Source organism: Tamandua tetradactyla, chromosome 1 (assembly GCF_023851605.1).
Source record: "Tamandua tetradactyla isolate mTamTet1 chromosome 1, mTamTet1.pri, whole genome shotgun sequence".
NCBI classification, from domain to species: Eukaryota; Metazoa; Chordata; class Mammalia; order Pilosa; family Myrmecophagidae; genus Tamandua; species Tamandua tetradactyla.
This window is the reverse complement of record NC_135327.1, coordinates 82833096-82851392: the sequence shown is the minus strand read 5'-3', so window position 1 is coordinate 82851392 and position 18297 is coordinate 82833096. Positions and strand designations below refer to the sequence as shown.

The window sequence follows — 18297 nt, the reverse complement described above, 5'->3', positions numbered from 1 at the left end:
CAATAGTAAATTGTGAAGATGTGGATACTAATATTAAAGGAATTATACCCCCCCCCAAATTAAAGCCTCTATTTCTATTGAGCGAGTATTCAGTAAATTATGAATGAAATACATGCACAAGGGGCTGGGCATAAAATGGTGACCCAGCAAACCCAGTCCTTGTCCTAAAGAGCCATTGGTCATTGCCTTGAAAGCAGACTGTTGACTTCAGGCCAGACCACAGAGTCCTTTCCTGGACTTCCTAGGTTTCCAGAGATGGATCACCTTGAAACTGTTTCATGAAGTTTTATCAGAAAGAAACTTCCCAACCTATTCAAGGTGTGCTTCCATGTCAGTGCCTGTGAAATTATCAAAGCTCAAATTCTCTTCTAATGTGACTGAATGTTGCTTCAGATCTCTCTGTAGCCCTTTGCCGGCTTCGTTTATTCATTCCAAGTGCCAGCTTCCCCCTTTAACTCCAAGAACCATCTGATTCAGGAGTGGCCTGACGACCAGACACAGATTCATTTATGGTCCTACAAGGTTAAGTGTGATACATGTGTTTGGGGAAAATGGAGATATACATTAAGAAGAAGCATTACTTTTTGATCCAGGCAGGAGAGCATATATAATCTCCTCTAGAGTCTGTGAAAAGACTTCATTTTACACATGAAATTGTGTGGAATTGCCCTAGACTGAACTGATCGTGGGTTTTGAGAATAACCAGCCACAGAACAAGCTACTGTGCAGGGGTAAGGCTGGCAAGCAACAAAAAGTAAAATGTAAGCAAATGTAATCTGTGTCAAGTTACAGGTAGCAGACACACAATCTTATTGCTATAATGCCTGTATGGCACAGCAGCTCTTAAACACTGTAGTTAGAATGTTATTAGGTTAGGAACAGAATCAAAAAGTAGGCCTGATATATGTGACAGAAATATGAGATGGTATGTCCGGCATGGTAGAGAATTTTTAAAATTAATATATGTATAATTGTTTAAAAAGATTTTCTATTTCTCTGCAAATTATAAGACTCTTTTCACTGGTTGGTGTAAAAAGCCATGTCTGGAGAGTATAGGAAAGCAAGTTTTACAAAACACCTTCAAACATTAAACAGAAGTGGATTTTTAGTCATTTGAGAATTTTCCTAATCTAAATATTTGACCAAAAGCATCACTTCTGGAACCCAGTTAGCTCTATAAAAGCACAAAAGCTCTGTGTGAATTTTAAGGCAAACTAGGACTTGCATATAAAAGAACAGAGACTGTGAGATTTAAACTGTATAAGGCGCCTCCCAGTTTAAAATATCCTGCTTTTCAAACATAATAAGTAAATCACATATAAAAATTGAGAAGAAGGGTCGTCCCCTGCATATTATGGGAAAATTGTTGGCATCTTCTGATGGGTCATCTTACCCTTCTTATTAAATGACAGCAGTCATTAAAATGCCAAACATAGTTTGACAGAATTCACTTTATAAAATGTCAGCAAGTCTGTGTTTTTATTAGTTTGTTCCAAATCAATTTAGAAATTTCAATTGAATGCTTGTAAGTATTCCCCAAGCAATGTCCATTTCTGACTTTCCACACAAAAAAAATATTACAAATTAATCAGATTTTCAGATTTCTGCATAATGGCTTTGCACGTTTATTGCTTAATCCTATTATAAAATTCTGTTATGATTGACACATCGCTGTGGAGATAGAAGTCAATTGAATAATATGTAGCAGTCAATTTTATTTGTAGCTTAATGTGCTGAAGCATTTTTTCCACATTTCCATTATTTATAAGTCTGTCCCTTTGGAGAGTATATAGAAGAATTTGTTTTAAATGAGCCAATAATACCTTCTTTAAAATTTATAAGTGTGACAATCATATCCTTTTTTTCCTGGCTGTCCATGGCATGCCAGTAAACAGGTTTTGAATTGTCTTCTACTTATTATTCATGGGAATATTGGGAAGAGGATCTTGTTAAGGGTTGCTTGGAATCAGATTTCAACCACCCATTAGAAAACTCCAAGAAAATAAATGCTACCAACTGGAACCCTCAAAAATAGCTGCTGGCTTCGTTTGTTTGTTTGTTCATTTGTTATTCTTTGTGTATTTATTATTACTACCACTATCTCACCTGCCATGCTTTGTCCTGAAACAAAGTGCATAAGCACACACAGTAACATAACACACACATAAAACACAGTACATAACACACACACACAGAAACAGTAACTTTTTTTTGCTGCTTTGTTGGAATTTCAGTCTTCATGCTTTGGTGTTCAATAAAATTCTAGCAAAGGAAATAAGTTGTAATCTCTTGCTTAGCATAGTGGGGCTCCTCGAGTGAACGTAGGATTCCTACTGTTTCAGTTAGCACCCAGGAAACTTGTTTAAGGACACCCATGCTCTTTTTTAGGACATTGCATAAAGTGACATTGGATAAAAGCCTTTGTTTGTTAGAAAGACATGTTAATGAGATTCTATGCCTTAGGTTTGTATGGGGAGAGGGCTTCAGGGTAGGAAGACAAAAGGGGAAACCATACTAAGGGATGATAGAAGTATAGTTGGTCCATACTTTCTTGTGATCTCTTTCACACTTTTTTTCTTTTTGGCTTTGGGAAATTGCATGAGCTCTTGCTTGCCCATGCATAAAAGATGTGGTGAAGCACTAGCAAACTGTATGCAAACTGATGTGTGATTCAAGCCTGTTGGTGCAACTGGGGATACTGTCACTTTGCCTGCTGGGCCTATCCTTTTACTTCCCAGGATGGCTTTGGCCCTCCCAAGGGTCCGTTAGCAGTATTTATATAGCTGGATAAGTGATTTAAGCACTGAGACTATCATTAAGCCCTTCTGGTGTGTCATTGTGCCTTCATGGTATGTGACATCACAGGAAAATGGCGCCATGTACAGTTTCCAGCTGGATCCTATATTAAGGAAGCCCTTCTCTTCTGCATTCCAGGGGCCAGAGGAAACCTGGTACCATCTGACGCAGCCCCCCCTGACCAACACCAGGCCAGTCAAACCCACCCCGTGTTCCCGGTTGGGCCACAGGTCAGTATCTCACAACTGCCTCCTACGAGGCTGCATTTAGGGTGGTTTAACCATATAAATAACCAAATAAAATAATAATGAGTTAAATCCAATAAACTCTAACGGAGCAAAGATGGGTGATAAATTTTTCCATGGAAAGCTGTGTGACTACATTATTTATTAAATACAATCAAAGAAAAAATGCGTTTGCAAAACTCTTCTTTTTAAAGGAAATGTTGTTTTTATTCATTTAGAAACACTTTTCTTCGTGTTAAAACCCATTACAACTGTGCTGTTAGTTACCATGTAGTTTTCTAGAAAGTAAAACTTTAATGACTAGAGCGTGGAGAAAATTAAGTTATTTCAACCTCACTATAGCCATTTTTGAAATATGAGATGTGATTTAATATAAAAAAGTTAATGCAAGTTCAGCTTATTGGGTTTGACAATACCGTACATCACACATAGCTTCTACATGAATAAAGAAGTACATTCATTATTTTTTAAAGGCATATATATATATATATATATATATATATATATATATTTATACACACATTGCAGTCTGGTGTGGATTATTTGTTCAACACAATTATAACAAGTTAAATTTTTTTAACCTCTGTCATTTGGTGTGAAACTTTCAGGGCTTACCTCACTTTTGTGGAAAGAGATGCCGATGCTTGGGCCTTTCCCTCCTTCTTGCTGTTGTTGTTGATCCTGAAAACTAATCACTTCCAGAGTCTTCAAGCTTCAAGGCTAGAAAACCCAAATTTAGAGCTTAGGCTTTTCTGGACTTTCTTGTTCTAGCTGCCACAGTGTCTCCCTATGGCCTCAGATCCCAAAGTCCCTCTCAGAACCCAGATGCCTCTGTGCCACGGCTATAAAGCTTAGGGGAGAAGTCCGTTCACTTACAGAAACCTGGAGAGTTACACTAGAATCTTGGAATCAGGCTTCTTAGTCTCAGGGCCTTTTTGAATTTCATACGTGTAACAATGCACATGCCTGTGGCCTCTATAGCCTGACAGTACCCACTTTCCTTTCCTCTTACCATAATATCACTTTTGACAGTGATGTGACACAAGGACCAACTTATGGTTTTGCACTTATTCCCCAAGTCTGATTGTATTGAGCATCAGAGTAATTTTATACTTTTAAAAAGAGAGGCACAATTACTTGGTGTGAATTTAATAAAGTATAGTAGACATTGTAGGAGCTGGATGCATGGAGTCTAGAGCAGTGGTTTTAAAACTAGTCCTGGGGCTACCTCAGAAATCTTCCCAGAAGGGGCCCCAAGGGGAGGAGGTAGAGAATTCCCTCTTATTCTTCAAATAAATCTGCAGGCTTTAATCTGTTCCATGCATTGAGAGCCATGTCAAGCGAGGGGTAAAGTTTTGTGCTCTGAAGTCAAACCACCTAGACCTGAATTTCCCACTGCCACACCTACTAGATAGGAAACTCTGGGCAAGTTACTTAACCTCTCTGCACCTCATGGTAGGATAATTGAGTTAATACACGTAAAGCATTAGAATAATGCTTGGTTGGTATATATTAGGTTTTGTACTATGCGTATATTTACTTACCTTTTACTTTATGGAATCATGCTATTTTTTTAAAAAAGTTGAAAACTTTGGATAAGAGTTTAATACTATAACAAGCTATTTTTCAACACATGCATCTTAAAACATAATGCATATTTTCATACATTTGTCTTTTTCCCCTCTGAATTATATCTTCAGATCCAATTGTATCTCAGCAGTAGGTGATGGATGTTTTTGCAGCTCTTGATATGTATTTCCAGATGGATAATGCCAAAGAGCCACCCTAATGGCATCACTACAGATCCACCAGTAGCAAGTACATCTTTTACATTATTTTTGCTAATTTAATGGCCAAAAATAGCACTTGTTGCTATTTTTTGGACCAGTTCATTTTAGTGATCTCAACAGTTTTTTCTGAGACAGAACTGAATCAATCAGCCAGGAGCTTCAAGTATTTCAAGGCAGGATCAAATGAAAATTCTTTGGAAGAATAACATATAGGTATAAAGCTCCTCCATGAAGTCCAAGCCTAAGAATATACTACAAAGAAATAAATGAGAATGTGATTTCATTTTTTTTTCTACCAATCTTTATTTTTTCTGGGATGGAGCAGTCTTCTTTACTACTTGTTCAGGACAGTTTCTGACCCTGCTTGAGTGGAAGGAGAATGCTCTAAAATCCCATGTTTTCATTCTGCTGTAAAGTGAACCGGGTTTATCTGTCTCGTTGCAGTCACTTCTGACGGCACAGCAGCTGGCCTCTGCTGTCGCCGGTGTGATGCCAGGAGGCACACCAGCCCTCAACCAGCCTATCCTCATCCCCTTCAACATGGCTGGACAGCTAGGGGGCCAACAGGGACTCGTCCTCACACTGCCTACAGCGAATCTCACCAATATCCAAGGGCTGGTAGCAGCGGCTGCAGCTGGAGGCATCATGACTCTGCCTTTGCAGAATCTACAAGGTAAACCCATCGTGCTTGGCTGCCCCATAGGGCTCTACCCAATCACCAGTGGTCCCTGAATGAATGAGAAAGCTCCCTGAGTGGTGAAACTGGTTCAGAGTCAGTTCCACTATAAAGGATAGGGAAGGTGTAGGTAGGAAGTAAAGGTTCAAGTTGTCTGTACATCTTGAATTTGCTCAAGCAATGGGCTTTATCACTCTTCATTTCCTAACATTTTATCAAAACATTTCAGGGGTCTTCTGGCAGCATTTATGAGCAATCCTTGTGTGAAACTTTAAAAATGTTACAAAATCACTGTATTGCTTTTTGAAGACTTGAGTTAACAGTTTCACAGTTTCTTCAATTTAGCCATGTCCAAAACAGGCTAGGATAGTACATGGTTGTGTATGAAAGGATGGGACATCTCAAATGCAAAGCACTTTTAGGAATAATTAATTACAATTTTAAGAATATTTTAGTTATAATTGTTAAAAATTATATTAATCTGGGTGACATTTTTAATTTTAATGAAAAATATACTTTTATATCAAGGCTTATATTGCATGGGCATACAAGATTTGGACTCTCATTTTACTTAGGAGGGTTGCTCTCTTGATATCATGGAGGTTTTGACTTTTCTTTGAAAGATTTGGAAGCACAGATTGCTAGGTTGATTTATAAAAGACTCTGTCAGAGGAAGAACTATTATGGTGTGGAAATGGCCTGATGGTAAATAGGACACCCAATAAAGAGGAAGCTAATTTCTTTTGGACTGGCCAAAGATATTTGTTTTCTTTATTGATATACATGCCAGAAATTAAAATATTTCATAGAATAAAATTTTGGCTGGGTAAGTTATTAGAATAACAATTCTAAGCACCTTTTAGTTAGTGAAATGTCAAGACTTCTTATAATTTGTTAAACTGTTTAGGGCATGAGCCCACAGATTAAGAAACAGACCAAGTAATAACCGGTTTACACTTGGTCCAAGCTTCTTTATATGCTGTATATTCTAATAGCCCACCCATTGTTGCCATTTCTTGACTTTCATTTTAATGTTTAAAATAATCTCTCTCATACCATTAAATTGTGCCAAGAAATCTGCCGTTCATAAATCATGTATGCCCGAGACACACTAATGCACAAACTTTGCTTGTTTCAAATTTGACGGTGCCTGAAAAAACAGTTTCTCTGGATTAAGCAAATAAGGCTGGAATAAACAAGGTGAAAGCAGAAGCAACAAAGTGTAGGGAGAGACCTTTTAATGTAGGTGGATGATGAAATCTTAATGAAGAAATGGGCATTATCAAAATGCAGCCTTCCATTTGGAACATTTGTGCTTATGGGAATATTGAATATTATAAATAAACATAAGCTTGCAGAACTCCTAGGTCATGAATTAATTCTGCTTGGTTAAGAGGGGTACCAAAGTCAGGGTCCATAAAAAGGGCTTGTTGTACCTTTATTACGGCTTGATATTCTTAGGATTCTACTACCTGTTATTTCAGTTCTTCAAAATTAATGACCTGATCCAATATAAGTTTCCATCAAGATTTTTCTCACTTGTACTTTTGTTTTAAAAACCTCAAATTTAAGTATTAGCTTGTGGTTTGGTGTTTTTTGTTTGTTTTTGGCACACTTGGTTTCAGGAAATGTCTTTCATTTCAGAAAATGAATCCTGATTACTTAGGCTTAACCAGACATCGAGCTCTTTTTATTCTTTGGTTTTTGCTTCTGACATAATTTCCTTATCAACATCATCTTTAAGTGTTGACTGTCAAGCTCTTGCCAACTACATATCCACAAGTGAACATTTCCCGTTTGTCTTCAGTTTTGAAATTCTTACGATATTAGAGGGGACTGGAGAGGTCGTTAAAATAAAACACTTCCCAGCTGCAAGCCAGCCAGTTCAAGAAAACCTTCCTAATTAGTCTTAATAATCAAGCCACTCCTCCAACCCTTTGTTAGTATCCTCATGAACAAAAGCTCCTAAGTTGAGGAAAGTCTCCCACCTTCCAGTTTATTTCGGTTGTTTCTGCCTTTTCCACACTTTTTCTGTATGACTACTTGACCACCCAGACATCACTAGCTTGAGAAGTAGCGTGACCAGCCCTCCCTCTCGATCTGCCTCGGCTTGGGGGAGCTTTCCTGGAACACGGCACTTTCAGTGCTAAAGCCAGATAAGTCCTAGACAAACTGGGACTAGTTGGTTATCTTGATAGAAGTTCCAGGGCAACAGGGACAGTAAATCTGGGAAGTTACCCATAGCTCCAAGGTGTGCAAGATCCCAGTCTGAAAGGTAGAGCCTGCCCCGCTCCTGGGCTGAGAGAGCTGATCAGTCTGCCAGCAGCTGACCAATGGCTGACCTCACAAGGGCTAGGTGGTCAGCTACAGCCCTCAACGGTTCCTAGGCAGTGTCCATGTCTATGAAGCTTCTTGAGTCATTTTGGAGAAGGTACTGGGACTCAGACTGGTAGGTAGATGGCTGGCAGGCCAGAAAGTCATCTGCAGGGCTGCTGGTGACTCTAATCTCGAGCCAGGCCTAGAAGACCTCACGTCTCATTCTCTCCAAGGGTGACAATCTTGTCAATGAACTTTGAGCACATCAGAAGGAATCCTTACACACATTTATGTAGTCAAAAGCCAGGGTGGAATTCTGTCTCCTTACCCTGGCCTACCCCATTGCAATGAGCACAGTTACCTCAGCTCAACATCACTTTTACGAGACTTTTAAAATGTTTAGTACATCTACCCTTCTGTCATAGAGTCCCTGCAGTCTGGTGGGGGTGGGGGAATAAAACAGATTTGATTGGTCAGCGTGAGAGGGAGGGATTTAAGTGCTAAGCATCTAGTCTGGAGTAGAGCATGTTCAATACAATGCCTTAAAGTCCCGGGTGGTTTCCCTTTTCCTCATTGTGAAGTGTTAAGCTTTTATTCACAAAACAGCTGGGCCAGCTGGAAGGGTCTCTGACTATTTTCCCACCTCCGTGCCCTGCCCATCCAGCCTACCTGATCTTTCAGCTCAAAAGCTACAAATTTGTGAAGGAAAATAAATTACTAACATCGGTTTCTTAACGGTTTGGAATTTAGGGACAAGTTTTCAAGTTAATCTCCCCTGTACCTAAAGTGGTTGAGCTCCTGTTCATTTACCTTTCACTCTTACATAGCACAGAATAGCTCTCAGGGACTCGGATCCCATGTATGACTTGTGTGTTTTAATGACATGAAGTGTCACCTCACCAAGAAGGGCCATTTTCAACTCAGCAGGGTGCTCTCATCACCACATCCTCCTCTAAGCCTGGTCCCCAGAATGACATCTTCACAATCTTACGGGAGCTCCTTAGAAATGTAGCTTCTCGGAACCTGCCCCAAACCCACAGAGCAGAATCTGCATTGTTAAAAGATCTTAGTGATTCCTCTGCACATCAGAATTTAGGAATTGCCAATCTGGGGACTTTTTCCAAAATTCACTTGGCAATTCCCCCAGTAATTACTAGCAGACCCCTCTGCTAGAGTCAGAGATTCTCAAAGGACTGGGAAAGCCTGACTAGGTCAAGGGCCTTTATACATCCTCCAGTTTTCATTGCCCCAGGCCCTTGGTAAGGATATTGGCTGAAAGGAATAACTCATTTGGGAATATTTGGGAGTTCTCTTGCTTAAACGGAAGTATTATCACAGCTATTGCTCTGAGATGTCATACAGCACAAGCTTTGCATGGCTGAAAAGGATACCATATTGTCCAGCAGAAATCCCTTTCTCTTCGGTTTCTTGCTTGCAAGAATGAGATTTGCTTCTGTCACATCAATGATGGGGTCTTCTTGGAAGGAAATGCACAGGAGTAAGAGAGAAGTCTAACACAAACCTGCAAACAGCTCTGCAGTGTAGCCTCAGATCTTGCAGTGTCTTTTGGGCATTCAGGAACTCAGTGCCCCTCTAGGTGCTGTCATCCTCCCCACAGCGGCAGGCAATGTCTAGCTCCCACTCCCAGAATAATTAACAGCCTGCGTCCCATCTGATCCTGTCGGCCATCACTTTTCTCTACTGCATGGGTTCTTTCTTGGCTAACCCATAATTTTGCTTCATTCATGTTTTATTTAGGCTTATCATAGTATGTGCATATTTCTAATTCATGCACTCATCAGGAGATACTCATTGCTCTCTCTGTGTCCATCATCTTTACCATTATCCCTTTCTCCACCTCTAAAATACAAAATTCCTATTGGTTGGAGGCTTTTTATCAAGACTCCCCCAGGGTTCATTGGCCAGACTAGAGAATAACTGCCCCAGGTTCAGGTGTCCACTCCCATCCAATCAGCTATAATGTAGAGGGGGACAGGTGGAAGCTGGGACAGTGTGGTATGAATCATAGACAGACATGCTCATGAAGCATGCTAGAACTTCTGTCCTCAGCAGAAGGGTCAGTGGGTTTAGCAGACATTATACTGGCTGCCTCCAGGTCAACCCTGTAGACCTGTAGAAACTCCTGTAGGTGTGAACAGAGATAAAGGTGAACTCTGAACTCTGAAGCTGCCAAAGGTAGGGGTGTGTTTAGGTTCTGTTAGGAAAGTCCTTAGGATTCAAGCCCAGAAATGCTCTGAACTCAGATAAGATCCAGAAATGACCTAGTGTCCCTACATAAACTGGGTGAAGGTTTTTGCTTATTCCTGTATGACCTTTGAATGCCCCTTCCCTCTTTCTAGTGCCTTCCACCATCGCCTACTCCAGATCTTTCCATTGCTGAGCCCTTTGTTGCAAGCTCATGGGCTCTGGTTTTGGCTGATGGTTAATGAACTCACAGCTAAGAATTAAGACTAACAATGACCATGAACCTGACAAAGAGAACGTGTCTAAGGTGGCTCTGTTACATGGTTTATACGCTCCTTTAGAAATCAATCAGTGTCTCCCATTTTGCTTATCATTTTGGAATGTAGATAGCCTTACTAAAAATAAGATTTGCAATTGTCCTAAAGTGGGAACATATTATTTGATTTAACAAAAGGTCCCATTATGAAACTCATGCCAAATGTGTTGGATTTTCTTACCTTTTTTTTTTTAAAGGTATGCAGAAAATATAGATCGGTGTAGCCTCAACACCAGTGACAACAAACAGCAAAGGGGTTTATGGCACAGCAGAGATGGTTCTACATCTATAACAGATGATTTAGGGGAGTGACTTACAGCAAAGGCCAGGATGACCTGCTAATCACTGTGGGGCAACATAAATGGTGAATGTAAATATGCTAAGGAGGAGATTTATATCAGAGTGAACGCTCCAGTTGTTAGGCATGATATTTAAATTAATGACCAAAAATACATTAGTGAGTGCTCCTTAACCTGAACATGGAAAAGCAGTTAGGTTCAAGGCAAGTTGAGTAATCAAGGCCAAGGATAGTTTTCCTGCCCTTGGCTCCAGCAAGAAACCTGTTTCCCCTGACTTCCAAAACTAAAGTCTGTACATAGCAAAATATGTAGAAATAGCATTAAAAATTCCATGTGCAAGTTACGTCATCTTTGTTTGTTTTGTTTTTATCGAGGTATCATTTACATACAATGAAATGTCCATATCCTGATCACTCAGTTCAATGAGTTTTGGTCATTATTTACCATATTGATTTAACTGCATCGTAATCAATATATAAAGCATTTTCCTGACCCCCTCACCAAAGGTTCCCTCATGCCCGTTTCCAGTCAGTCCCCTTCCCCCAACCAAGTAATCACTGATCTGTTATCTGTCACCTTAGATTTGTTTTGCCTGATCTAGAATTTCATATAAATGGGTCCATATAGTATGTATTCTTTTGTGCCTAGCTTTCTTCACTCAGCATAATGTTTTCAAGATTCAGCCATGTGGTTGTGTGTTTCAGTAGTTCATTTCTGTCAATTTATGACTAATATTCCATTGTAAAAATATGCCACCGTGTGTTTATCCATAGCTATTCTAGTGTCCCAGGGCATGTTGGGTCATGTCTACTGCAGCCATCTAGTACAGGGGAAGCAGCACTTTGATGCTTGACTCTCATGCCATAGAGCAGAATATTTGCATATAATTTATTTGTGACATCTGTTGTTTGGGTCTGACTCTGCCTCAGGAATGTAAACCTGTGACAGGAATCTTCATTTGGTTCGGTGATGTGGTCCAAGGACCTTCGAACGGTACCTGGCTCATAATAGATGCTCATGAATGAATGAATGAATGAATGGATGGATGAATAAATTTTAAATAATTAGTAGGAATTATTCAAGTGAAAACAAGTAAAGAGAACATTCAATGTAGAGAAGAAGATGTGTGGAGCACAGAGTCTGTAGGGACCACTGAATAATTTTGATTGTGGTCTAAGTGAAAACTAAGCATCAAGAGTGGCAAGAAATCCAGGCTAGAGGAGCAGGAAGGGACAATATCGGAGGACCTTGTTTGTATCTCCTGTGCATGACAAGTGACCATCAAAGGGTCTGAGCATCTGCTATGTCCAGGGCCCTGTACCAAGAACAGACATGTTAGAGATAAAACATATTTATAGACAATGTAATTATGCCATAATATTTTCGTGGATATATGTTTGCATTTATTTATTTAGTGCCTTGTGTGAACTGAAGGATTTTCAGCAGCTAGTCATATATAAGAAGCATGACAGACTTTTACAAGCCCTGATCTTGACTTTGGGGATATAGCAGTAAACAAAACAGAATTTCTTAAGGCATTCATATGCAGAGAGTAAAGCAGGTAGAGGGGATGAAGAATGCCAGGGATGAGGACATGATATATTTTATACAAGGTCATCAGTAAAGGTCCCTCTATAGCATAGAGACCCAAGGATATGTGGATGTAAGCCATACAATATCTGGGGGAAGAAGGTCCCAGAAAGAAGTCCTAAGTACTAAGAAAAGCTAATCACATATATTCTAAATTAAGAAACACCAAAAAAACTGATGGGCAGAATGTGTCTATCATTCAGCTTTCACTAGGTTATGCTGCAGTAACATGCAAGCCCAAAATCTTGGTGACTTACATCAACAAAGGCTTATTTCTTGCTCAGATGACAAGTTGGCTGCAGGCTGGCAGTGGTTCTGCTGCACATCTTCTTCATCGTAGGATCCAGTCTGGAGAAGCAACCCTATCTGGGACTTGGCTTTCTCATGGCAAAGGGGAAGGAGAAAGGCAAAGCTGCCCAATGATCTGACTAGGAAGTAGTGCAGCTCTCTTCTGCTCACTTCCCACTGACCAGAGTAAGTGAGCTACTCAAGCCCCCAGTCAATCAGGCGGAGAAAGAAGATACCGCGAAAGGGAAGGAGAAGAGCAAATAATTGGAAGCTATATTACAAGGCACCACAATGTTCAATGGCCATTTCAGTGAAGATAAACTACATGAGGATTTGGCTTATGTGAAACTAAGATTTCTTCCAACACAGATTCTGTAATAGGTGAATTCATTTGATTGCATGGTTTTCCTTTGCAGCTCCTAAGAACATAGTACATTAACAATTTCTTAAAGTAATAGAATTCAAATAATAAATGTAAAATGCATAGCAAATATATTGAACAGCCTGGGTCTAATTAAAATAGGAATTGAACAAAAAACATGATTCAATCCAGGAAAAGGCAGAACCATAGGGATTGCTGTAGGAATTTATATTTAGTGTTTGCCGAAGAGAAGGGCTGAGGGTAGGATTAACTATATAAAGGAGTGCAGGGGGATTTTGAAGGGTGATGTAACTGTTTTCTATCTTGATTGTGATGGTGAGTACACAACTATATGTGTAAGGGTGAATTTTACCAGATGTAAGTTATACCTCCATTTCCTAAAAAAAAAAAAAGAATAAAAGTAAGTGGAAGGTGTAGTCCTTAATAAATGTCAACTTTTTAAATTGGTATTTGCCACATATTTTAAAACATAAAAGAACAAAAGCGTGACTACAAAACTGCTAATGGGGTCAAATCCAGAAAAATCTTCATGGAAATGAGAGATAAGGTCTCCCATTAAAAGAAAGTTTTATTGGCTTCCAAAGATACGGAAGCTAAGACAAAATAATAAAAATTTCAAGTATATATAAATTGATCCCAGTTGTTTAAAAGAAGCCCCTCTCTCCACACATATATACACAACAGAGGGGGGAAAATATTTCCAGCAAGTGTAACTGGTAAATTCTGGGCAGTAAGAAATTATGAGTGATTGCTTTTCTTGGCTTTATTTTCTGAATATTCCAAAGTCTTTTACAGTAATGAATATTATTTTAAAGTCAGAATACTTTCTGTTCATTAAGGTGGTAGGTCATACCCAAAATATCAATAGCATTGTCAGGGTTAGCTCTTTGCATCAGTTGGTTTGACCTGCTAGCCACCAATTTAAAAAGCATCTCTCAATTCAAACTGCCTTAATTCTAAAATTAAAAGAACAATACAACCATAAGGCAAACTTACCTAGTCATTATGTATGAGCAATATTTAATATTAATAAAATTGCACATAAATGTGCTTTCTTCTATTGATTGAAGGAGAAATTATTACTAGGCAGTAGGTTCTGAGCCTTCTGCTACTTCTAAGAAGAAAATACATAGATGACCAAGTGTGCTACTTTTTCTTTGATTTGCTTTTGTGCTATCTTAGTGATGCCCACACTCAGAAATGGGTGTCCCCAGTGGCATTGCAAACATGAGATCAGAGGTCTAATACCACTCACAGAAAAGGGCAATGGAGTAGCTGCCACAGTGGCTAGAAATGAGAACAACAGGCTCTGGTTTTTAGTATGCAATGATTTCTCAGCCTCTGATACATGACTTGCCATCACCAAGTCCAATATTAAAAATACCTAGTGCATAAATTCATATTTGCAGTGTTATTCAGTAAAGCCCCCCACCCCCTGACATGCCATACAATAATACCAAATCCACCATAAAGAAGTTATGGAAAGTAGTTGCAGTTTGTCTTACTTGGACAGTTTTTCAAACCTCTGTATCTCTGCCGCTTCAGACTTTTTATTTAAAATACCTGGGGAGCCTGTTCTGTAGTACATCATCCTTAAAGCAGGCGTCACTGAGGCACTGGGGCATGGATTAAACTGGAAGCACATGAATGAGGAGTATGACTTGTATACTGCGTATTTAAGAGATACTGTCAATGGAATAAAGCATTGTCAAAGGATAATGGTTTCCAGCTGCCACATAAATGTCAAAGCAGAACCGAGGCATTTATTTTCAAAGCAAAAGGCAGGGAAGTAATGTGATCCCCAGTTTGCACATAATAAGACTGTAAATCCATCAGGGCTTTTGATGGCGTCTAGCAATGTGTCTACACTAGAATGTGTAAATTGGATTTGATTCCAAGTCTGCCATCAGAGTTGGCCAAAGTGAGTAGCCCTTTTCCAAGATGGCTGCCAGCAGAATGGCACTGATGCCTAAATGAAGAAAGGCTGTGTTGAAAATCCTTTCAAACTCACTCTGCTATCAAGATGAGAGGGAATTGGCTTGCTTGTTCATCTTTCCTCTGGAACCAGAGTAAAGAGCATATATATATATATATATAGTAATTATACACACACAACAAAGTTTCACTGGTAGACTGGACAATGAGAGATTAACAGGTGATTGCTTTTCTTCTTGTTATTTTCTAAATATTGCAAAGTGTTTACACTAATCAGTTTCATTTCAAAATCAGCTACTTTTTATTCACACCCTTGGGAGGTTTGTGTGTGACAGGGTGGCATTGAAAATAGGGAAATGGGAGATAGTCCCCCTTCTCTCTGCCCACTGTTTGGTAATGGAGAGCTAATGCTCTCCAAGAAAGTCCTGTCTTCTCTTATGTGTGTAATTCTCACAGAGCAGATTCCTAGGGAGAGATCACAGGTATTATTTCTCAGCCTCCTCTAGAGAAAAACTAAACTTCATTTCGTCCCACAAACTGTGCACAATGATTGGTTGATAGACTCCACAAATACTTACTAAGCACCTGCTATTTTCTAGGTGCCTTGATAGGCTCTGGGACCTACAGGCTGGTTAGGAGGATGTTGCAATAACCTGATGGCTATGATGAAGACCAAGGGACTGATTTAGGAGGCATTAGGAAGGTGGGTTTGCTAGGACTTGGCAATGGATTAAATGTAGAGGATGAGAGGAAAGAGATGGGAGAACATTAGTGCAGTTTCACATGATTACTTCAAGTTTCCTGTGTAATATTTAAATGGAGATCTCAGTAGCTATTTGGAAATTGATGTGTTTGGAAGTCAGAATGGATTTATGCTAGATATCCTGCTATAGGAACCATCAACATATATGAGTGAAGCTAGGGAGGGAAGAAATTTCTGGGGGAGAAGAGTTTATGGAAGGAACAATGCAATACAAACCATGAAGAGAGGAAAAGGCAGTCACAAGGAGACAGAGGAAGACCCCCCAAAGTGTTATTCCCCCTGGAGTGTGTAGAGATGGTAATTCTTCATGAGGCTTATTGCTTCACTTGTGCTACACGGGACTGTGCTGGGGCTCCTGCCATCCTCTCTTTGTTTGAATTTTCTTTCATTGAACAAAACTTACACATTCACAGTGGAGCCTTTACCCTTATATATCCAGAGTGCAACAAGAAGGAACCAAAAAATTGTATCTGTTAGTTTGCCTTTTATCTTTGAAGGATATGCCAAGTCTCCACGTATAAAGAGGCTGTTTTAAGAACTTGTACATAAAAGCTTTAGCAGTGTTTGCTCTTTTGTTGAGAAGCAATTCAATTGATTTAAATGTGTTATTTTAGAAATGTAGTTGTAAACCTAAAATCTCAAAATGAAAATGTTTGAGTCCTTCCGCCACTTCTTTTCTAAGCATCTTTGGGTCAAGCCTACTGTAGCTGGCTAGGGCAGTGCAAGCAGCTTTGTGATGCTTGGCTCTGTGCTATATAGATGAGGATATCTGTGCTCTGTGAAGAGTGTAGTTTAAGTAATAGGGTTTTAATGTCTTGAAATGGTCTACTTTGGAAAATTATTGTTTTGTAAGCAAAATAAAACTTTGGTTCTTTGGTGACCTTTACCTTTGCTTTAGTGTCATCATCTCTAAATTATATGAATCAACTGTGTTAATCAAGCTTGCAGCCAAAATTAAAAGCATATATAGTATGTGTGCCGTTTGTCACTGAATTAAGATTAGCACAAATATGCAGGTCTGTTAATACATTTTTATGCATCTCTGTTCCCCTGTGTGCCATTATTTTAGAATTCTTAACAGAACATATATATAGTCAACATTTGATAGAAGATAATTTGAGTTTGCTGTGTTTGGAAAATAACTCACATGGGGAAAAGTTGCATTAAATAAATATTAGAGAGAAAATTTATACTTCCATATATTTCAAAGCTAATACCGCTAACTTACAATGGAATGGTAATGTGAAGACATGGTGCTATAATTTGATTGATTTGTTTTGACAGCAGCCAAATAATTGAGAGTGAAAGGTGTCAGTACAGATGAAATATTGTATAAGCCACGTTCAGAGGCAACCCCAGCAGCAACAGCAACTGGAGTTTTATTTCCTTTGATTTCGTACTGTTACTCACTTTCAGTTTATTAGGAAACCATGAAAGGTGCACAACTTCTCCAACTGGGGACACTTTAATGGAGAGGAGAGAAATAGAAGTTTGTCAAATATTTGAACAAAGGATATAGACAAAAGCTTGTAAGATGGCTACAACACACCGAGCTAAATTATGTCTTTCCTTTTTTTTCTTTTTGAAAGTTGCTGCTCTCATGCACTTTAACTCATTTTGAAGTGATTCTGGATCAGAGCAAATATTAGATCCCATTTTCCAGCCCCTTGAGAGGAGATGAGCAAAAAAGGGGTGTGTTTGGCCCATCTTGGTGCCCAAACCAGGCCTTGACCTGACTGAAAACCCAAATGCCAGATAAAACAGATTGCTTTCCATTTTGTCTGATAAGAAGTAAATGTGGGGTGCTCATTTAACAAACAAGCTCAATGGTGAGAAGAGGAATAAATAGGAGAAAGCCTCTGCTCTTAGGCACGCTGGATCCAGCATGGTGGTTTGTAGAGTGGGCTGTGGGCTCGCATTGACCAGGTTTGATTCCAACCTTATTGCTTGCTAGGATGACTGTGCTGTGTGAATTTGGGCAGAGCACTCTGATTTCTGAGACTTGCTGTCCCCAGCTATTCTATAGGGTGATTTTAAGGATTAAATGTGATGATGTATGAAATATGCCTAGCAGAGTGCCTGACACATAGTAAGTGCTCAATGAATGCTAGCTACATTTATTGTAGAGCTACAAAATCCAGTATGGTGGCCATGAACCATAGGTGGCTATTAAGCATGTGAAACTGGCTAGTCTGAACTGAGATATGGTGGTGTAAGTGTAAAATCCATACTGGATTTTAAAATTTAGTACCAAAAAAAGGAAAAATAACAATAATGCAAAATATCTCTTTAAGATTTTATATTGATTACCTGTTGAAATATTTTAGATATGTTGAGTTAAATAAAATATATTAAAATTCATTTCACCTTTTTCTTTTTACTTTTAAAAATATGAATACTAGAAAGTTCTGAATTATGCACAAGGCTTGTCTATGTGACTCGCATTATATTTCTGTTATGTAGTACAGACCCAGAGAGCAGTCTAAGTCTCATGTACATACAGCATTGATAAAAGCTAGACACGTTAAAAATAAAAATAACCTTTAAATTTGGGGCCCTTAAATAGAAAATTGCAAAGGATGCTCTTTGTGACCAAAATGTGGTGAGAACACATTTTGAAGGTTCCCTGTTGTATGAATACAGGAACTGCTTGGAATTTTTATCTATAGGGAGAGAAAAAGGATACCAATTTTATA

General features: G+C 39.0%; 1 protein-coding gene across 1 annotated transcript in view; it reads left to right on the top strand.

The window, feature by feature from the left end:
• The window catches only part of POU6F2 (POU class 6 homeobox 2), a 506010-nt gene that overhangs the window by 248147 nt on the left and 239566 nt on the right, over positions 1–18297 (top strand). Inside the window, exons 3-4 of the mRNA XM_077162553.1 lie at positions 2935–3026; positions 5276–5504. Of these exons, the coding sequence (XP_077018668.1) occupies positions 2935–3026; positions 5276–5504 (321 nt within the window). The remainder of the gene's footprint in view (positions 1–2934; positions 3027–5275; positions 5505–18297) is intronic.